This window comes from Phyllopteryx taeniolatus, chromosome 1 (assembly GCF_024500385.1).
Source record: "Phyllopteryx taeniolatus isolate TA_2022b chromosome 1, UOR_Ptae_1.2, whole genome shotgun sequence".
NCBI classification, from domain to species: domain Eukaryota; kingdom Metazoa; phylum Chordata; class Actinopteri; order Syngnathiformes; family Syngnathidae; genus Phyllopteryx; species Phyllopteryx taeniolatus.
In genome coordinates this window covers 5914400-5936781 of record NC_084502.1, presented here as the reverse complement: position 1 = coordinate 5936781, position 22382 = coordinate 5914400, and the positions used below count along the sequence as shown (strand labels likewise).

The 22382-nt window shown below is 44.0% G+C and overlaps 1 protein-coding gene across 10 annotated transcripts in view; it reads left to right on the top strand.

Annotated features, from left to right (window-relative positions):
• Nucleotides 1-22382, top strand: part of cacna1db (calcium channel, voltage-dependent, L type, alpha 1D subunit, b) — a 71941-nt gene that overhangs the window by 43084 nt on the left and 6475 nt on the right. For 6 of the 10 annotated variants that reach the window (XM_061766105.1, XM_061766090.1, XM_061766135.1 and 3 more), the window contains 22 exons: nt 369-498; nt 2292-2351; nt 2442-2501; nt 6743-6849; nt 6930-7017; nt 7675-7782; nt 8266-8318; nt 8409-8555; nt 9520-9721; nt 9833-9991; nt 10160-10270; nt 13095-13178; nt 15632-15673; nt 16298-16426; nt 16579-16644; nt 17253-17344; nt 17421-17580; nt 17674-17801; nt 17893-17989; nt 18862-18964; nt 19064-19165; nt 22038-22174. In XM_061766105.1, the coding sequence (XP_061622089.1) occupies nt 369-498; nt 2292-2351; nt 2442-2501; nt 6743-6849; nt 6930-7017; nt 7675-7782; nt 8266-8318; nt 8409-8555; nt 9520-9721; nt 9833-9991; nt 10160-10270; nt 13095-13178; nt 15632-15673; nt 16298-16426; nt 16579-16644; nt 17253-17344; nt 17421-17580; nt 17674-17801; nt 17893-17989; nt 18862-18964; nt 19064-19165; nt 22038-22174 (2365 nt within the window). The remainder of the gene's footprint in view (nt 1-368; nt 499-2291; nt 2352-2441; nt 2502-6742; nt 6850-6929; nt 7018-7674; nt 7783-8265; nt 8319-8408; nt 8556-9519; nt 9722-9832; nt 9992-10159; nt 10271-13094; nt 13179-15631; nt 15674-16297; nt 16427-16578; nt 16645-17252; nt 17345-17420; nt 17581-17673; nt 17802-17892; nt 17990-18861; nt 18965-19063; nt 19166-22037; nt 22175-22382) is intronic. The other 4 variants (XM_061766163.1, XM_061766120.1, XM_061766112.1 and 1 more) reach the window with 3 other exon arrangements.

The following is a 22382-nucleotide window of genomic DNA, read 5'->3' as shown; positions in this document are numbered from 1 at the left end:
TCCTTGTTGTTGAGTCATGAACACTGATGCATTTCTTTAGATTTTGTCCTGGGTTCCTTTGTGACCTCCTGGATAAGTCATTGCTGTTCTCTTTGGCTAATCTTTGTAGGCTGGCCACTCCTGGGATGGTTCACCACTGTTACCTTTGTTCTCCATTTGTGGATAATGGCCCTCACCGTGGTTCACTGGAGTCCTAAAGCTTTAGAAATGGCTTTGTAAATGACTGATAGATTTATTTCTCATCTGTTCTTGAATTTGAATTGAATTTGCATAGTAACTTTTTGTTGCAGATTTTTGACTAATTCTCCCGCTCATTACTATGTTTTTGACTTTCTTTTCTCCACATGCTCTCTGAAATGTTGTTGTAGGTTTCGTGTATTCTGCCATAAGTTGATAAACCATCAGATCTTCACCAACCTCATCCTGGTCTTCATCATGCTGAGCTCTGTGTCTTTGGCTGCCGAGGACCCCATACGCAATTTCTCTGCACGTAATATTGTAAGGACGCGTTCTCGGTTGATAAGCTTAAGAGCCCTTAGCTGTCTCAAAGTGGTACCCTGTTGTTCAGTACTCATTGGGCCAGATATACTAATATCCCAAATAGCAGTCGCTGGTCGTGTTGTGCGTCATCTACTAAGATTGCGCCGCAATTGTTAACAAGTGTAGACGTGTTGGAGAGCTCCATATTTAAAAATGAGGATTTTTTTTTTTTTTTTTTTTTTTTTTTTTGCTTTAGGTAGCTGCTAGTTCTCACCATAGAAAATTTGGGAGAACACCGCAAGCGCAATATAAAGTTTGAAGTAAAAGAAATGGAGCTGAACCCCATACATTCAAAGAATGTATGCGCTTATGATTGGGATATACAGTACAGTATAAACTCCCTGTCCGAGGGGGGAACAAATTGTATTCTATCGTCCGACCATTTTTAAGAGCCATGTTTTATCCCAAATGCATGTGAAATGAATGTATCGTCTCACCCTGTGTAACGTTGCGTTACAAATTTGTGACAGCACAATTGAAAAAGTGCTCTGGGGGAGGCCAGCACCAATTCTCACAGTGCGCTGAAATGACCCAGACACAAGGAAATGCAGAGTTGACAGGAGTTTTGTCATAGGTAATGTGGCATGACTCCTTCTTGTAACTGGCTTCGACTCAGCCCTTAGATCATTCGGAAGCTGAAAAAGTGCAACGCTGAATAGACGTAATGTCACGGTAATTTGTGTTTCTGTCATTTAAAGAATGTTTACGCGAGGAGAAAAGATCCATTCTCCCTGTCGCCTCTTATTTTGGCTACGTCTCCCCCTCGCCACAATAACCGCCATCATGGTTACGCATACGGCGGCGTAGGGTTACGCCTGCCTTTCAGACGCGGTATTTGAAGACGCAAAATTTCCCACAATTCATCTCAGGTTTGTAAATCACATTGCGCTTGCTAAATTATTCTATTTGCAACTATTCCCAGTATTTTGCGTGTTCAGGTAGAAACACGGAAAATGGATCGAGTGTTCGTGTAGAATCACACAAAATGAAATGCTTGGCTATTTTGCCCATTTGGCAGGCGCAGTCCTGGGTGCGCCCAGTTAGTCGATGAGTTTCCACATCTGTTTCAATTTGCAATCAAGTTTGTGTCTGTTTTTGCGTCTGCAGATCTTTAGTAAATCAGGCCCATTGTGTCATGTCGCCGTCAGCTTTAATCAATATAATGTGAAAAACAGTATTATTATCAAATCAAGTGAAATATTAAATGATTTTTGAAAAAACATTTGGATTATAGTTTACAGCTAACTAAAGCCCCAAATTCACCATCACAAAAAAAGTAAGATATTCCATTTTTACTATGGAAATGAGTTAGGAAATGACCTTTTGTGACACTTTTTGAATTGACCTACTGAAATAAAGGAACTTTGCCATGGTATTCTAATATATGATCTAATAATAATATATGTATGATACATACATGAAAAATGGTACACTGAAGACTGCTACTAATTAAATGTTAACAAAAGTTTTTTTGCAAACTGCTGCATATTTTCTCGGTGAAATGTTCGCTTACTCGCAGTCAGGCATGTGAAGAAACCTGGACAGCTAATCAATTGACGTTTCTGGATCAACACCAGCCATTTTGGTTCTTCAAACAGAACCCAGTGTAACCTTAATTCATGAAGAGTTGTTGCAGTGCACACACGCGCGGTGTGTGTGTGCATGCATGTGTGTCCAAAGTCAAACCCAATCACTGTGCTGTTGTCCCCAGAACGTCTTGATGACTGCAACCTGTGCATTGCCTTTTGCAGATACTTGGTTATTTTGACTATGCTTTCACGGCAATCTTTACTGTTGAGATCCTGTTGAAGGTAAATGTTGTCTGTGTGTTGTGTGGTGCTGTACTGGCTAGAGCTTCAGTAACCTCCTGTGTGCTTGTGTCACTCTGATTGCCTCCTCAGATCCTAGGCTATGCAGACTATGTCTTCACTAGTATGTTTACATTTGAGATCCTTATTAAGGTAAACAAGAGAGCATTGAGATGCCTCTCCAAAGTCAAATCAAATCAGTAAACAAAGCAATTCTACAACTTCCGAGCATGCTGCATATGCCTTCACCTGATGTCTTTATTTTTTGTTAACAGCCATATATATATATATATATATATATATGTCATGTTATGGCTATAGTATATAGGCTATATATATATATATATATATATATATATATATATATATTTATTTTTTTGTATTCTAATGATATTTTCATGTCTGTCAATGAGTGTTTAATCTAATTCTTTATTGAACACTTTATGGACCACTAGTTGACTTCTCAGGTGACTTTTCCCGAATAGCAAATTCTTTTTATAAAACTGAGAAAAACTGAAAATGATTTGAGAACAGTCAAACCTTTTTTTTAAGACTAAATACTAACATTTTCACAAAGACCGTATTATATTTATTATTATTTAGAATGAATTCCAAATACTCGCCCAAAAATATTTGTCTTATTTTAAATAATATGATACATATTTTGTTCAACTCGCCTCAAGGTCAGGAGCAGATAGTTCTGACTCCTCAGACCCCCTTTTTGGCGTGAATTGTTATCTCTCAAGAATTCAGAATTACATTTTCAAGTTTAGAGTTGAGTTCTTTTCCTCACCCCTTTGCATGTTTAGACTAGATAAAACCCCTTTCTTTTTTTCTTTTTTTTTGCGCTCTATGTATGGCTGTATAATTTCATCAGGAGACGATTACAGGGCCACTGTTATAGAATGTAGAATTAATCCACCCCAGAAATGAATGTAGTGGCTTTAGAATGCTGTGTAGGATGTCTTTTTCAAATGTTTGTGTGTGTGTGTGTATATAAAATACAGTGGAACCACTAAGGTTGAATTTTTAGGGACGCGGGTCGACATCTGATTTGTTTTTATTGAAAATAGATTTTTCCCATAGAAATCTGTTGCCATCATAAGCCCGAAAGGGTAACGTGGGTCCACCCTTCCCGTGGGCTCACCACCTGTGGGAGGGCCCGTAGGGCTCGGGTGCTGGACGGTGGCCGAAGGCGGGGACCTTGGCGATCCGATCCCCGGCTACAGAAGCTGGCTCTAGGGACGTGGAATGTCACCTCCCTGGCAGGGAAGGAGCCCGAGCTAGTGTGTGAGGTCGAGAAGTTCCGACGAGATCTAGTCGGGCTCGCCTCCGCCTTGGGCTCTGGTACCAGTCCTCTCGGGAGGGGTTGGACTCTCTTCCACTCTGGAGTTGTCCACGGTGAGAGGCGCCGAGCAGGTGTGGGTATACTTATTGGCGTACGTTGGGGTTGACCCCGGTGGACGAGAGGGTAGCCTCCCTCTGCCTTCGGGTGGGGGAATGGGTCCTGACTGTTGTTTGTGCCTATGCGCCAAACAGCAGTTCAGAGTCCCCACCCTTTTTGGAGTCCTTGTATGGGGTGCTGGAGAGCGCTCCCACTGGGGATTCCATCGTTCTGCTGGGGGACTTCAATGCTCACGTGGGCAATGACCGTAAGACCTGGAAGGGCGTGATTGGGAGGAACGGCCCCCCCCGATCAGAACCCGAGTGGTGTTCTGTTATTGGACTTCTGTGCTCATCACGGATTGTCCATAACGAACACCATGTTCAAGCATAAGGGTGTCCACACGTGCACTTGGCACCAGGACACCCTAGGTCGCAGTTCGACGATCGACTTTGTGGTCGTGTCATCGGACTTGCGGCCGCATGTCTTGGACACTCGGGTAAAGAGAGGGGCGGAGCTGTCAACTGATCACCACCCGGTGGTGTGTTGGCTCCGATGGTGAGGGAAGACGCCGGTCCGACGTGGCAGGCCCAAACGTATTGTGAGGTTCTGCTGGGAACGTTTGGCAGAATCCCCTGTCAGAAGAAGTTTCAATTCCCACCTCTGACGGAACTTTGCTCATGTTCCGGGGTAGGCGGGGGACACCGAGTTCGAGCGGACCATATTCCGCGCCTCCGTTGCTGAGGCGGTCGAACGGAGCTGTGGCCGTAAGGTGGTCGGTGCCTGTCGTGGCGGAAATCCCCGAACCCGTTGGTGAGGGATGCCGTCAAGCTGAAGAAGGAGTCCTATCGGGCCTTTTTGGCCTGTGGGACTCCTGAGGCAGCTGATGGGTCCCGGCTGGCCAAGTGGAATGCAGCTTTGGTGGTCACTGAAGCAAAAACTTGGGTATGGGAGGAGTTCGGTGAAGCCATGGAGAAAGACTTCCGGACGGCTTTGAGGAAATTTTGGTCCAACCTCCGGCGTCTCAGGAGGGGGAAGCAGTGCACCATCAACACTGTGTATAGTGGGGATGGGGTGCTCCTGACCTAGTCTCGGGACGATGTGAGTCGGTGGACCCGCTCTACACCTTCGGCAGGGTCCTCGTGGGTGCATGGGAGTTCGCCCATCCGGTCAGTGTATATGTGTTTTGTGGACTTGGGGAAGGCATTCGACCGTGTCCCTCGGGGGTCCTGTGGGGGGTCCCTGTACGACCGGAGTCAGAGTTTGGTCCGCATATCCGGCAGTAAGTCGGATTTGTTCCCGGTGAGGGTTGGACTCCGCCAAGGCTGCCCTTAGTCACCGATTCTGTTCATAACTTTTATGGACAGAATTTCAAGGCGCAGCCGAGGTGTAGAGGGGGTCCGGTATTATCATTGTATCTCTGCTTTTTGCAGAAGATGTGGTTCTGTTGGCTTCATCAAGCCGTGATCTCCAACTCTCACTGGAGCGGTTCGCAGCCGAGTGTGAAGCGGCCGGGATGAGAATCAGCACCTCCAAATCTGAGACCGTGGTCCTCAGTCGGAAAAGGGTGGCGTGCCCTCTCCGGGTCGGGAATGAGATCCCGCCCCAAGTGGAGGAGTTCAAGTATCTTGGGGTCTTGTTCACAAGTGAGGGAAGAATGGAACGGGAGATCGACAGGCGGATCGGTGCGGCGTCTGCAGTGATGCGGACTTTGTATCGGTCCGTTGTGGTAAAGAAGGAGCTAAGCCGAAAGGCGAAGCTCTCGATTTACCGGTCGATCGAAGTTCCTACCCTCACCTATGGTCGTGACCCAAAGAACGAGATCCCGGATACGAGCGGCCGAAATGAGTTTCCTCCGCAGGGTGTCCGGGCTCTCCCTTAGAGATAGGGTGAGAAACTCGGTCATCCGGAAGGATCTCAGAGTAGAGCCGCTGCTCCACCTCATCGAGAGGAGTCAGATGAGGTGGCTGGGGAATCTGATTCGGATGCCACCCGGATGCCTCCCCGGTGAGGCGTTCTCGGGCATGTCCTACTGGGAGGAGACCCCGTGGACGACCCAGGACACGCCGGAGAGACTACTTCTTTCGGCTGGCCCGGAAACGCCTCGGGATCCCCGTGGAAGAGCTGGATGAAGTGGCTGGGGAGAGGGAAGTCTGGGCGTCCCTGCTAGAGCTACTGCCCCCGCGACCCGACCTCGGATAAGCAATAGAAAATGGATGGATGGATGGCATCAGGTGACTACGCAGGTTAATTGCACCTTCCACCATATAGTGGAAGAGCATTTCATTGGTCAGCCTGTCACACTATAAGTCGCCTGCATAGATAGATGAACACATTTTCGTACCATGAAGTGCAATTCAATAATCTCCCATGGCTCACCTGATGATCATCATCCAGAATGACACAGAAAATGAATTTCACTGTCGGTCTCCTCTAAATTACTGGTTTACACATTTGTTTGCTTCAGAAGCTAGTGGCTACGTGCCCCTATAGCGACAAAAAGTCAAAGAAAAAGCAAAACATGCTCGGTGACCTGAGATCCCGCAAGGTACGCTGGTGACTTGAATGCTATCATGCATGACGGTGCTTCAAATGTTTAGTGCGGTTTAAGGGGCGTCGTGATTTATTTAGTTTTTAAGTTCGATTTATTTTTCGAATTTCAAACTGGGTGACTTCACAACTTTGGTGGTACCACTGTACTAGAGTGCACATGTTGCCTAACCAACGTTTTTGAAGCTTATTTCAAATATGCCTCGTGAGAGCGGAGTTCATCTCACTGCATCAGTTATTTTCATGTTTATGTTTTTTGCTTTTTGGACAATTGAATGTGTTGTGCGCAACCACCTACAGTACAAAACACATAATGCATGGGCTGTTGAGACAAGATTAACACACTCATTTTCACATTCTGTTTCCATACATTTTCATTTTGTAGTACAAAGCATGTAGTCAAACAGAGAGAATTTTTTTCAATGGCGTTGCTAGTCTTGACTGACATCTGTCTGTTCAGATGACGGCATTTGGAGCGTTCCTTCATAAAGGAGCTTTCTGTCGGAACTACTTCAACCTATTGGACCTGTTGGTCGTTGGAGTGTCTCTTGTCTCCTTTGGTATTCAGTATGTGTCGTACAACTTAAAGGAACTAAGTAGATTTTTTTTAGGCAGTCTGTCTAACCATGTTTTGTCTTCTACTGTAGATCTTCTGCAATCTCAGTGGTGAAGATACTCCGTGTTTTGAGAGTCCTCCGGCCGCTTAGGGCCATCAACAGAGCCAAAGGACTTAAGGTCAGCATGACACTATAGACTGTTTTCGATAGTTTGGATATGTGTGTGTCCAATGTACACCTCTTAATCACTAATAATTAATCAACCAGAGGTGGTGCGAGGGTGTCAAACTCATTTTTGTCATGGGTCACATTGTTAGTATGGTTTCCCTCAGAGGGCTGTTAGGAGTGTGAAACCATATTACCCGTAATGTTTCATCGCCTCATCGTAGTATTCAGTAGCAGTTGGTCAATTTGAAGGCGCAAGGGTGCCGCACCGCCGCTGCTGAGTCACCTTGAAAAGGACAAAAAAAGTGAAAGAATCAAGTTACTGTAAAAAGGGGTTTGGGAAGAAAAAAACTGCTTGCAATATCTCAACATTATTATTCGTTACAGATGAGGATTTGAAATTTTGGAGTCATGGAATTTGACAGAAAAGGAGCTGCTTTCACGGGCCACATAAAATGATGTGGCGGGTCGGATTTGGCCCCCGGGCCTTGAGTTTGACACCGTTAGTTCTCTCATATTAGCAAGACATTTTGGAAAATGTAAGAATTCCAAGTCCCTATTTTCTCAATTTTCACTCCATGTATGTGTAAAGGGAAGGTGTCCCAATAGTTTTGCGACGTTGCACATATATTGCATGCACCTACCTTCTCACGTCTGTGTTTTTGTGCAGCACGTCGTCCAGTGCGTGTTTGTAGCCATCAGGACAATCGGCAACATCATGATCGTCACCACGCTGCTGCAGTTTATGTTCGCTTGCATCGGAGTGCAGCTCTTCAAGGTACACCGAAGCGGGAAACACTCGAGTCACGTTGCCGTCCGGCAGTGGCTTTGGTTCTGCGCACAATAGTTGACCCTGATCTTGGCTTGTGTGTCCGTGTATATAGATAGGCAGGACGGTGGTTGTTGCGGCAGCTTCTTAAATAGTGTGAACATCGTAAGCAAGGCGACAGTGAAAATTGCCTCTTAAGAGGAAGCAAGGCTAACAGAGAGAACCTTTGTTTTTGTCTTCTTCCCATTCCATTGCCATTCTCAGATGAAGAGGCCATTTTTACTCCACCAATCAGCAGTATTGTGTAGCTCCGCCTTTTAGGTACCCAAATGGAAGGGTGCCAAAACGTGTGTTACAGATCATTTATCAATGTTAACTGGCCAACTTTTTCGCCATACTATGTTGCTTGGTGTCAGCAGAATGTAGTGCAGTCCCAACATCGGCTTGTCTGTTAGCCTAATAAGCTAAGCGGTCTGTCCTCTTCTGATGCAGGGTAAATTTTACCGCTGTACAGACGACGCCAAGTCCAGCCCTGATGAGTGCAAGTGAGTGTGCGATTTATTTCGCCGTTCGTTATGGTCTCACATGGATCTCCATGTGAGCGCAACCTTAAAGGTGTCATCTTCTAACCACAGGGGCACGTACATTCTCTACAACAATGGAGACACCGCGCCGCCCATGGTCAAGGAGCGACTCTGGCACAACAGCGACTTCAATTTTGACAACGTCCTCATGGCCATGATGGCTCTCTTCACCGTCTCCACCTTCGAAGGATGGCCGACGTAAGGAGTTTTGTTTGAAACCGACTTTCTGTCAACAATTTTAGATGTACAGTAGAGCAGTATATAACCTCTGAAGTTGAACACAGTTTGTGCCACGACACTGGTCAACCCCGTTTTCCCATAGGAAATAATAGAAGTAATATGTTGCAAGAGCAAACCTTCAAGTTTAATCTGACTTTAGAGGCATATTTCCACCCAAAATGTGGTCAAATTCCCAATTGTACAACATCAGCGGCAACTCCCATGTATCGGCCTGGAAGAAGTACATCAACAATTTTTGGGAATCCATATTGTTTATGAAGAACTAAATGAAATACGGTACAGTGAGCCCCTGCATGTTCGTGCTTCGTAATTCACACATTTTCCTATTCGCTGTTTTTTTTTTTTTGAGAACCTATCCTCTGCTGGAAACTTACCTATTCACAGTTTTTGTGCCCAGTCCAAAGCTATAGAAGTATTGGTTTTGCGTCATCTGCTGGCATTGAGGAGCTTCATTTAAACATTTGGCACCATTAGTGGCATGTATAAGTAATTAGAAAACCTTTTAGGGGAGTCTATTACTCGTGCATTTGATTGGTCCCTTTCCTTCACCAATAGCATAGGTTCCCTGTACAATCCAATCTGTCAAATCGTGTCTGATGTAAACAAAACTTGCTAGTGTATGTAGGATCAGAAGCTGTATTGTCAAAGCATGTTTATTCCAGATCTGCACTCGGCACCAATTTGTAGTTAACACATCTAACTTGATAGATGCGTCTATCTCCGGTCAAATCTCATCATCTCAAATCGCAATGAGTTGGTGCTTGTGTAGGATCTTCAAATATTCTGTTCTGTAACTTGGTATCAGACGGAATTATTCATCTGGATGAAAGTCAGCCTCTCCTTTGAACTATTAAGATCTTAGAGTGACGTCTTGGTGGTTTTATGCTGTTTTGTTTTGTTTTTCCCCCCCTCCCCCTCTCAGTCTCTTATATGAGGCCATCGACTCTAACCGTGAAAACATGGGTCCCATCTACAACTACCGCATTGAGATATCCATCTTCTTCATCATCTACATCATCATCATTGCCTTCTTCATGATGAACATCTTTGTCGGTTTCGTTATTGTCACCTTCCAGGAGCAGGGTGAGAAGGAATACAAGAACTGTGAGCTGGACAAAAACCAGGTAGGAAGTGGAGCAAATTGCTATGCACCCATCTAAAAGACATTTGCTTAATCTCCCCCAAATATTATGAAAATACACTGTATGGACTAAAGTATTTGTCCAACACTTCAGCGCCAGTGTGTGGAATATGCTCTCAAAGCCCGACCCCTGCGTCGTTACATCCCCAAAAACCCATACCAGTACAAGTTCTGGTATGTGGTCAACTCCACCGGCTTTGAATATGTCATGTTTGTGCTAATCATCCTCAACACCCTGTGTCTGGCGATACAGGTAAGTCAACCTTTTTCATTTCGCCATGAATCTGCATGCTCAATCTTGGTTCTTGTTGCACCGGCGCTTCTTACAGCACTTTCTTCTCAGATGTGAGAAGAAATTACAAGGCTCTTGTAATTGCATGAAGAAACTGTTAATCAACATGTGTTCGCTGGCTTTTTCCAGCACCATGGCCAATCTCACCTGTTCAACCAAGCCATGGACATCCTCAACATGGTCTTTACTGGTGTTTTCACTGTGGAGATGATCCTCAAGCTCATTGCCTTCAAGCCCAGGGTGAGCCAGTGTGCCGTTAGAAGAGCAAATGCTGTCATAAAAACTGTGGATGGGCATTTTGCCCATATAGAGTGATTGGCCTTGTAGTTCAACATTAGGTTCCAGAAATGAAGGCAGCATAATAAAATGACTAAGATCTCAACAATTGCCAATTGATAAATAAATGATTTACACTTATCTGTAGTATAGTAAGCATGGCTATTTCTCTGGTTGGTTTCATGGTAGATGTTCCCCGAAAGTTGGGATGTCAAACTCCTGGTAGTTGCGGGGCCACGTAAAGCCTAATTTGATGTCAAAGGGGGAGGACCACGAAAATCTTACCCTACCTGATATAGTAATAAATAACAATACGTTTTTCTCTTTGGGTGAATGCAAAACAAATCAAATACTTGAGGTAAATCTTTATATTTAATGACATTTTAAAATCCTTTTACAAAACAACCTCAGATTTCTTGAGAATATTTTGCTTCAGTTTGTCATCTATACCGAATGTGTACATGACAACTGATCACAGTGATTGTATTTAAAGGCGCAAAACTTGAAGTCACATTTATTTGGAACTGATGTTCGCATTCGTATTGCATTCATTTTAAAGTGTAATCACAGAGGAATGATTACCATTGGATTCTTTACAGGTGCATAGTACTAGTCAAATTATCCTTAGTCCGTAGCACAACGATGTCTTTTGTACAAGCCCAATTCCAATGAAGTTGGGACGTTGTGTTAAACATAAATAAAAACAGAATACACTGATTTTCAAATCATGTTCACCCTATATTTAATTGAATACACTACAAAGACAAGATATTTCATGTTCAAACTGAAAAAACTTTCATGTTTTTAGCAAATAATCATGAACTTGGAATTTTATGGCTGCAACACGTTGCAAAAAAGCTGGGACAGACAGGCTCGTGTTTCCCACTGCGTTACATCACCTTTTCTTTGAACAACATTCAATAAACGTTTGGGAACTGAGGACACTAATTGTTGAAGCTTTGGAGGTGGAATTCGTTCCCATTCTTGCTCGATGTACAGCTTCAGCCGTTCAACAGTCCGTTGTCGTATTTTACGCTTCATAATGCGCCACACGTTTTCAGCGGGAGACAGGTCTGGACTGCAGGCAGGCCAGTCTACTACCTGCACTCTTTTACTACGAAGCCACGCTGTTGTAACACGTGCAGAATGTGGTTTGGCATTGTTTTGCTGAAATAAGCAGGGTGTCCGTGAAAAAGACGTTGCTTGGATGGCAGCATGTGTTTCTCCAAAACCTTTATGTACCTTTCAGCATGAATGGTGCCTTCACACATGTGTAAGCTACCCATGCCATTGGCACTAACACATCCCCATTCCATCACAGATGCTGGCTTTTGAACGGTGCGTCCATAACAGTCCGGATGGTTCTTTTCCTCTTTGGCCCGGAGGACACGACGTCCACAATTTCCATAAACAATTTGAAATGTCGGCCCACGGAACACTTTTCCACTTTGCATCAGTCCATCTTAGAACGTGTTGCAGCCATAAAATTCTAAGTGAATGATTATTTGCTAAAAACAATCAAGTTTATCGGTTTGAACATGAAATATCTCGTCTTTGTAGTGTATTCAATGAAATATAGGTTGAACATGATTTGCAAATCGTTGTATTCTGTTTTGATTTCTGTTTAGCACAACGTCCCAACTTCATTGGAATTGGGGTTGTATTTTTTCACTCGCAACTTCCTCCCGAGGGCCGGATTGTACACCTTAGTGGGCCGGCTTTGGCCCGCGGGCCGCAGGTTTGACGGCAGTCCACCACAGCATTTCGGGCCTAAATCCTCCCTGATATTGGACCCCTGTGGTTCGCACTGAAGTTTTGATCTGATAACAGTCCCCCTTTCCTTTTAACGCATCCCTCATGCACTCTTCCTTCCCCTCTTACCTCCCCACCTCGGCCCTGCATCCCTTTCGTCCCCCCTGCCTTGTTTTCCCCTCCTCCCGCTGGCTGTGCACGGTTGCCCGATTCAGGGCTATGTCGGGGACGCCTGGAACGTCTTTGACGCCCTGGTGGTGATCGGCAGTGTTGTCGACATCATACTCAGCCAGGTAGAGAGACGCCAGTGTGTACGGCTTTGTCCTGTGCTGCCTCCACCACTTGCCGCTTCCTTTCTTCACATTTCCTCGCTTTTCCTTCCACACTCCTTACTATTTCATTTTTTACGGCTCGATCGGCAGGTGGTTCAAAGGCCCACTTGGAATCGATGGCTTTTAATATTATTCTTGTGCAGAATTAATCACCTGTTTGGTGGCTTAAGTATGGCTGAAAAAGTACACATCAATGTGTGACTTTCAGATGTTTGATTATATTCAGTGGAGTGTTTATGAACCAAAAATGCCAAACTGAAGACCTCCGTGATTGGGCGGCACACACGAGAATTGAAGAGAAATCAGACACATACGCCGACATATATTTTGACGTCTTCTTGCTGATAATCACAACTGTGTATTAATATCAAATACATATACTGCAACAAACACAATTGAATCGAAACTTTGCACCCTCACATTTTCCATCTGCTGAATCTGATGGAGATGATCTACTTTTCCTAACAGATGATACATTGATGTACAGTGTTCATTCAATAACAAATAAATAGATAAAAAGATAAATTCCAAAGACTACTTCCAGAAATAAAAGTTGATCCTCACACAGTTTTTTGTTTAGCATGGAATATCTTGTGTCATTCTTAATGCTTTTTCTTTTACCCATCCTTCCTTTTCTTTCTTGCCCTGTCTCTCTTCTCTTTTTGTGTCTGTGTGTGTTCGTCTTTGCCGCTTGTGGCTTGCAGAACTATTTTGCTGATGCATGGAACACGTTTGATGCCTTAATTGTTGTGGGTAGCGTGGTTGATATTGCCATCACTGAGATCAATGTAAGTAGTTACACATGCATGCACGTCTCTTTGCCACTGTTGTCGACTGCTAAATTGAACTTCCGAGTGCCGTTCAAGAGCGCAGCCTTTGCTTTATTCATTTATTTTTACATTTTCTGAACATAAATTATTTTTCGAGTGCCCACAAATGACTTAACGCAGCCACTTCATTTATTAATTGATTTACAGTAATTCCGTCACACGAGAATGTCTTTCAAGTGATTGCTGTCACTACAAATTGAATTGAAACGCTTGGAATATATTTCTAGGTAGGGATATATAACGGGTTAGAAACGTGGGTCGGACTAAATGGAACGGTCCTGAAATGGTTCAGGTCCTACCTGGAGGAAAGGAGTTATTTTGTAACTATTGGAAGTTTTCAATCTCATCGAATGGCAATGACCTACGGGGTCCCTCAAGGGTCAGTTCTTGGACCCGTCCTGTTCAGCCTGCATATGCTACCCTTGGGTCAAATTCTTCAGAACTTTAATTTTGACTATCATAGCTATGCAGATGACACACAGTTATATCTAGCAGTGTCTCCAGATGACTACGGTTTAATTGAGGTGTTGTGTCACTGTCTAAAACAGATAAATAACTGGATGAGCCAAAATGTTCTTCAATTAAACCACAACAAAACTGAGATAATTGTTTTTGGCAATAGAGAAAAGCGGATTGCCGTTACTATCTTTAAAAACCAAAGACCAAGTCCGAAACCTCGGTGTTCTGATAGATTCCGACCTGACTTATCAAATCAATTACTAAAACTGCCTTTTACCATCTGAAGTACATATCCAGAGTGAAGGCTTGCATGTGTCAAGCAGACCAGGAGAAGCTCATCCGTGCGTTTATCTCAAGTAGACTTGACTATTGTAATGGTCTTCTGACCGGACTCCCCAAAAAGAGCAATAAACAGCTGCGGCTCATTCAGAATGCTGACCAGAACAAAGAGGTCAGAGAATATTACAAATTATGAATTCTAAAGTCTTTACACTGGCTTCCAGTCAGTTTTAGAATAGATTTGAAAGTTCTGCTACTGGTCTATAAATGACTCAATGGCTTAGGTCCTGAATACATGAAAGACATGCTAATGAAATCAGAGATCGACAGACTCCGCTCAAATAGTGGAGCACAGAGTCCAAAGCAAAGATGGTGAAGCAGCATTTAGCTATTTTGCTACACACAAATGGAAGAAGTTGCCAACAGAAGTGACGTCACATGTTTTGAAGTCCAGGTTAAAAACTCTTCTTTTTTTTCCCATGCTTTTTAGAGCATTTCCACTCGTAAATGATATTTCTTGCACTGTACGCTATTTTAATTGTATTTTAGTTTTAGTTTTTCTCTTTGTTTTAAATGTTTCTACGCAGTTTTTTCTTTGTTTTTCAATGCTTTTAAAGCACATTGAGCTGCCTTGTGTATGAAATGTGCTATATAAATACATTTGCTTTGCTACCATTAACAATAAGCAATCAGTATACTGTGCAAATTTGAGAACATCTAAAAGATAATTCTGCAATGTTTGAAAAGGACTGCAGCTGTGTTTCCCTTACTTCACAAAACAAAACAATAGATAATGACAGTACTGGATATTGTGTATCAACTACACAAGAGACGAAGCAGTATCATGTCGTGTTTTTAATGTGGACTCTTCATTTCAAACTGAATTCACCTGTCCCTACCCAAATTGGAGGCACCTCACCAGGAAGTCAGAAATGAATCATGCGTAGCATTTAGCCAACGGAAGACATCTTTCGCTTCGACGAATGCAAATAATCAATATCATCTATTCAGTTTAATACATCATAATGTTTTCTTTGTAAAACAGCAAATTTGGAAAATTCATGGGTAAAAATGTCATTCAACCAAGTCCGATTGAAAAGCTTTACTGATGTGCAGAAACATTCCAATAATTCTTTTGTTCATGTTGTCAAGCATTGCTGTCTTTTTTTAGGGCAACGTGACATTGGGTGGTGGTCTAATACAATGTTTCCCGACCTTTATTGTGCCAAAGCAATCATTTCACGTGAGCAAAATCTCACAGGACACCGCCAAACCAAAATGTCACAAAAAGTATCAATACTGAAATTGTCTGAATTTACTCAGCACAAATGTGCTAACTCGGTGTTCAATCTGGGCCTGCTAGTTAATATGTTATATACATGAAAGAGTGTGGATCTGTGTCATCTCATTTCTGCATTTGCAGTATCAGGAAGCTTTTGCATGTGATGCTGACCATGCTTTTTTTTTTGTTTACAATGTGTTGAACAAATTGTAATGCACGGTCATCCCTGCTGTTAGTGGGAATATATTTACTGTGTATATATTTTAACTCTATTCAGTTAGACATTGGATTCCTTAAAGGTAAAACTATGTGATGATGCCGTAGTTTATGTCGGGTGCTGTACATCTGGATCTGGTACAACTCCAATTAACTTCAGGTTTTTGGTTTTAAGTCAGCAGCGCTCCCTGTCGTCAAGGTGATAGTGGAACCAGGGGTAAGAGGAAGCCCGGCCTCCTTCATTTCAACTCCAAACACCAAAAACATTTGATCGCTGGGAAAAAAAACCAAGAAGTTTTGTGTACTCTGTCATCTGATATATTTTGAGAGAATGTTGTTGAATTTCTTGCAATTGGGCTCGAGTTGAATGGCCAGCCGACGTTTTGTTTGTTGGAATTGGTGCATGGCATGAGACGTTATTGTTGTTCATTTCAACAAGCTGTCTGAAGTGTTTGCTTTCACATGACGAATAAATGGTTGTTTGAGGTTGAAGTCTGTGCGCACTGAAAACAATGCGTCGCCCAGCTCGGCATCAGACTCGAGGTCGCTTGTATGTGTGCTTTGTTTATTTGTCTTTTGGACTACGGACTCGAAAAGGCTTAGCCGTTTTTTTTAAATTCAGGTGTGTTCGTGGCATGCTGTTGCTCTGCATGCGTTCTAATTGTCATTGCCGAGATCACGAAACGATGTCTTCCGCATATCATTTACATTGAATCATACATACGTGACTGTGGCAATAAATCAAGTTTAATCCAGTGTTTAACTGAATTGCATGTTTTCATACGTCTTCATTTCCCTGACCGGGATTATTAATCCTTCAATGTTTATCGTCATTGTGCAGAATACTGAAGACAGTGCTCGCATCTCCATCACCTTCTTCCGCCTCTTTCGAGTGATGCGATTGGTCAAATTGTTGAGCAGGGGGGAGGGCATCAGGACGCTGCTGTGGACATTCATCAAATCCTTTCAGGTGAGTCTGAAATGCACAATTGTTTTGACAATCATTTAAAAAGACAAATGTTGATCTTCTTATCAGATAGCGTTGCATGTGACGCCAGTAAGTGGTGACTAATGTCAGTGAACAACGTCTAAGTTTCTTTAGTTTCTGTTCCCTCCCTCCAGGCTCTGCCATATGTTGCACTTCTGATCGCCATGCTGTTCTTCATCTATGCGGTAATTGGAATGCAGGTAAAGCATTCTTTCACGTGCACGGAATATGGATGGCACGAGACTTGAACGTTAAAAGACGTGAATGGTCAGACAAACGCATAAGGGGCTTACTATGTGACATTCCGATAGCAACAGTTATTTTTATTGCTCTCATAGACGCTGTGCCTCAGTTCAAGTTATTTGTGGAAGAATGATTGGATATTATTATACACTAAATTTCATTGAGACAAATGCATTCATTCTTACCTCTACCTTAATAACAACAATAATTCTGTCACGTGTGGGGAGTAGCTGGACCCGAGAGCAGGCGGAGGCAGATGTCAAATGACGAACAGCTTATTGAGGAAAGGTAATGGAGGTGGTCCTGGGTGGGGGGGGAGAGAGAGAGAGAGAGAGAGAGCGAGGACACAAAGCGCCCTCCCGGCTCCAATAATGGAACTGCAGGGCAGTATATGACAAATAGAGCACGGCTACAATTAACTATTGACCAGACTGCGCTACAGATGCATACTAGATATTTGACGCTTGCCCTCACTGTAGCAACATCTGCTCCATGTGGCGGGGCACTGAGCAAGTTGCGCCGAGGAGCAAATCGCCACTGATTGGACTGTTATGCCATCTGGCAGGTTTTTGGGAAAATAGCCATGGTGGATGGAACACAAATCAACCGCAACAATAACTTCCAAACGTTCCCTCAAGCTGTCCTCATGCTCTTCAGGTGTGTTGCTCTCACTTTGAATGATTGGTGCCTAACGGGTTGAACAGCACAATTTGTCGCTGGTGGTGAATGTTAGATGTGCCACGGGCGAGGCCTGGCAGGAGATAATGCTGGCCTGCCTTCCGGGGAAGTTGTGCGATACCGAGTCGGACTACAACCCCGGCGAGGAGCGAACTTGTGGCAGCGGCTTCGCCATCGTCTACTTCATCACCTTCTACATGCTCTGCGCTTTCCTGGTGATCGTGACCCCTTCCGCAAAACTACACAGGAGTAATAATGACGGCATACACGCAGACGTCCTGAAATTAAACACCGTGTCCTGCTTTCAGATTATTAACCTGTTTGTCGCTGTCATCATGGATAACTTTGACTATCTCACCCGAGATTGGTCCATTCTCGGACCTCATCACCTTGATGAATTTAAACGGATCTGGTCCGAATACGACCCGGAAGCAAAGTGAGTACAAGACTTGGGACTTTGCCTTTTGCTGTGTATTTATTTGTTATGGTCTATTCTTGCTATAGTCTTGTGGTTTATTGACTGACAGGGGCAGGATAAAACACCTGGATGTGGTGACCTTACTGAGGAGGATCCAACCTCCACTTGGCTTCGGCAAGCTGTGCCCGCACAGGGTGGCCTGCAAGGTGTGTACATGGTGCTGAATGGGAAATTATACGATATGATCATTCACTCTGAAATCAGCGAGTGATAGCTAAAACAAGGTCAAATTGTTTTCCTCCATGAACTAATGTGGCAGAAACCTCTTTTTGTTCAATGTGAAATGTGATTTTTCTATATGTTAATTCAAAGAAACTTCTGGATAATATCCCGTTGAAACGTTTGCTTCCGACGCACACGTATGTGTTTAGAATTGGATAAGATCAGATTTTTTGGATTATTCTTTATTCATATTTTACTAAGCGCATTTGTTTATTTACACTAAGCCTGAATGGATTTTTATGATTTCTAACATTGGTTCTCAACTGTTGCCACCCTGGGACCCGCAGTTTTCGACCGTCGTTAAGTTGCGACCCGCTTACAAAAGTTAGCAAAAAAAAAAAAGAACGTTTTATTGTTCAAAAGTAGCCTCTGCAACATATTAATCGAATAGTTGAAACATAACTACTCTCGTTTACATTGTTAAAATGTAAAATTGAAACGTCCTCCTACCTTATTAAGAAATTGATGGTGAACGTGACTGCTGTAAATAATAGTTTCAATAGTTGGTCTTCTTTTTGGAAATGAAGGTTGCAGACCAAAGCAATTGTAACAGTTTGAACAGTCGGAATTATGCTCTCAATTTAAAAACCTTTTTTTACTGCCTGTCCGTGTCCCACCCAAAATGGCTCCGCGGCCCACTTTTGGGTCCCAACCCACCAGTTGAGAATCATTCTATAATATCAAGGTTGGCGCATCCTAAAATATTTACAGGAAGTTGTACACAAATACCTCACATGACAAACCCGTGCTATGGAAATATAACCTTGTAACAATTTGATGGAATGAACATTTGCAGCGTCTGGTTGCGATGAACATGCCTCTGAACAGCGACGGCACAGTTATGTTCAACGCCACCTTGTTTGCGCTGGTACGCACTGCTCTCAAGATTAAAACAGAAGGTGAGTCCAAACCTTTAGCTTTGTGGAAATTGAATTGTGCCAAACGTAGCCCCTAAATAGAGAGAGAGAGAATTTCCCATCGTGAATCTTGTCTCCAAGGTAACCTGGAACAAGCGAACGAGGAGTTGAGAGCTGTGATCAGAAAGATCTGGAAAAGGACCGGCATGAAGCTGTTGGATCAAGTAGTGCCCCCTGCAGGCGGTGAGTGCTCACTAATTCTACTCGGCCTCTCTCGCCAACGTTCTTGTTCGGAGAATATCATAACGCCGTTTTCACTGTGCCGACTCCCAATAGACGTTGGATTTATCAAACTAATCAATGCAATTCATAATTGACTCCGAAATTGGCCGCGAATTCCAAAAGATGAGCCAAAACGCCAAAGAAGGAAATGTTGGTGGATACATGAGCGCGTTTGCTATTGCCCCCCGCGTTCCATGCGATAACGTCGCTCGACGTTTGGCCTTCGCCTGAGGGCCCCCGCTGAACAAGCTGCACTCTACATTGGAGCTCGATGAGTGCTCGCCCTCTTCCGAACAGTTGACGTCAGCCTCGTTACCTGCTATGTTGCCGATTATATTGTTTATTCCTGTTTTTAGCCGCTTTGCTCGTATGACCGTTGCAATGGAATCGTTTTTATGCAGAACCAATCATCAATTCTTTTACAGTTTGAATTGTTTTGCATTATATGCCCAATGAAAACGGGAATTGTGACATTTCTCACTGCAGACTCGCTTCGCGCGTGTGTGCGTTTGTCCCAATTTGCACACGTGCTTCAGCGCTGTGTTTTAGATGCCCAACGCATTCAACTGCGTGTTTATTGATCTTTTTCTTTCAACTTGATTTGTGTCAAGCTTGTCTTTCCCACAGCTCGCTTTGCTCAGTCACACACTGCCTTCTTTTGTCTTTCTGCCACCCTGAGCTCCCCGGGTAGTTCGGTTTTAGTCTGGTGGCACGAGACTTTACGTCACGTTATGTTCACGTTCACGGAGCTCCGCTCGGGAAAACAGTGCCTGCTGTACGGCGCCTTGTACTTTGTGCAAAATCCTCAGTTCCTAAAACTGAAATACATGACGCGTATGATTAGAAATACGAAAGTCATTCAGCCAAAATCCAGCGCTCCAATTCACAGGTGTGCTTCTTCAGCTGTGTTGCGTGACGCGGCGAACTCTTCTACTGCTTGAAGATGGGTCATCATCATCATCATCATCATCATCATCATCATGTGCCCAAAATGGCTTGTGGAGCCATTGCCGATCCATGCTTCCATCTTCCCCCGCATGGCAGATGGCGCTCGTACTGTAGTTCTCCTGCTTCATTTATGGCGAACTGTCCTCCGTTTGCGTGTTGTGTTCTCAAGACGAGAGCTTCAGTTGACCGCTTGCGGCTTCTCTAAGCTACGCTGCCCCCCCCCCCCCCCCCCCCCCCCCCCGTGCAACCTTCGCAACCTGAGATTTGGAATGGCCACCCAGTAGAGCAAATGTGGCGAAGACTTATGCAAACAGCACGGGCTAACTTTCCTCCTCCCCGACGTACCGTAGTAGTCACTCAATCGACATACTTCCTTGACACCAGTTACTCCAGTATTTCCTATTAGCCATGTGTTTGGCGCCAACATTCGATTTCTTGGAAAGACCACAGGAGTAGGTACATTTTGAGTGAATAGCTGAGCATCAGTTCCCCAGAAACAAACGCGAATAGGTGAACTTGAACAAGAGGCAGGATTTCGCCGTACTTATATTTCCGTTATGTCCGAAATCGGACTTTTAAGATATAAATACCTTACTTAGTCCTATTGAAATCAGAATAACAATCGGAATCATCTTTATTTGCCAAGTATGTCCGGTAGTTGGAGCCGCTCGTGTACGACAACGGACGGTCAATGGACAGAGAACACTTTGAGCCAGAAAGACATTTGACAAAAACAGCCACTGAGCAATAAAAGGTTTGCTAGTTATCTGTTAATGCAGGTAAAAAAAATTTTTTTGACAATTGTGCAAAAAGATGCAGAGTCCTCTAGCACTTCGAGCCGTTCCAATGACTAATATTGCAATCGACCGGTGCAATGAGCATTGTGCAAAGGGCGCCGACACTTCAAGGAGCGGATGCGGTTGAAAGTGACGAGTAGTGCGATCGTCTGGGACAATGTCGATTGTGCAAATGTTGCAGATACTCCTCAATCAGTGTGCAAATGGAGCAGATGCTACTCTGGCACGAGTGTTCTCATGGTGTTGAACGCTGAGCTGAAGTCCACGAACAGGATCCTCGCGTAGTTCCCTGCACTGTCGAGGTGTTCGAGGATGAAGTGCAGTCCCATGTTGACCGCATCATCCGCAGACCTGTTGGCTCGGTAGGCAAACTGCAGGGGGCCCAGCAGGGGACCTGTGACGCTCTTGAGGTGCTCCAGCACGAGACGTTCAAAGGACTTCATGACCACAGATGTCAAGGCGACAGGCCTGTAGTCATTTAGACCCAAGATTGTAGTTTTTGTGGGGACTGGAATGATGGTGGAGCATTTGAAATAGCTTGGTACTTCGCACAGTTCCAGTGATCTATTGAAGATCTGAGTGAAGACTGGAGCGAGCTTTGGCGACTGCCCCGACTTTGAGGCAGGATGGGGACACACGGTCTGGACCTGCCGCTTTGTTGATCTTTTGTTGTTTGAAGACGCGTCTCGCAACCTGTTCGCGGACAAAGCAGCAGCACGGTGAGTTGGACCAAGTCCTGACTAGATGCAGGACGGACCGCTATAAATTTGGATGCTGTGGGTGTGACCTCTGACCTTGTACGGAATTGTCATCAAGTGAATTCTTGCTCGGGCCCGTTTCTTTTGTTGCTGTTATTTTGAAAGAGAAATAGTCAAGATGTGGATTTGTTTCCACCCAATGTAATCCAATCCTAATTACTTTTGTAATTGGATTTGGGGACATACTGCAGGATCATTGTGGCGTGTTTATGTGATGGTGAGAGAGTATTTGAATGTTGTAAACGCGAATGTCACAGCCACACAAAGGAGTGTTTTTGCGCTTTTGGTGTTGATTCGGGAGGCCTCGATGTGTCTGGTCTGTTCACTCAGATGACGAGGTAACAGTGGGGAAGTTCTATGCCACCTTCCTGATACAGGACTACTTTAGGAAGTTCAAGAGGCGCAAAGAGAGAGGCCTTGTGGGTAGGCGCTCTTTCGACAGGATTAACACCGCCGTGGCTCTGCAGGTGAGTACTGTCAAACCGCTCAACGAAAAACACAACACACTTAACAAATCAACACCTTGCAAGCACATATTTTTGTATCTTGCTCTGGGGACTAACGTCATATAATCCGACTTAAGTGAGTCGGAGTGCTGGACAGCTTACTTCAATTCCCGCTATTTCTTCCGGCGTAAATGTCAAAAACGGAATGAAACGCTGCGGTCTGTTCCGT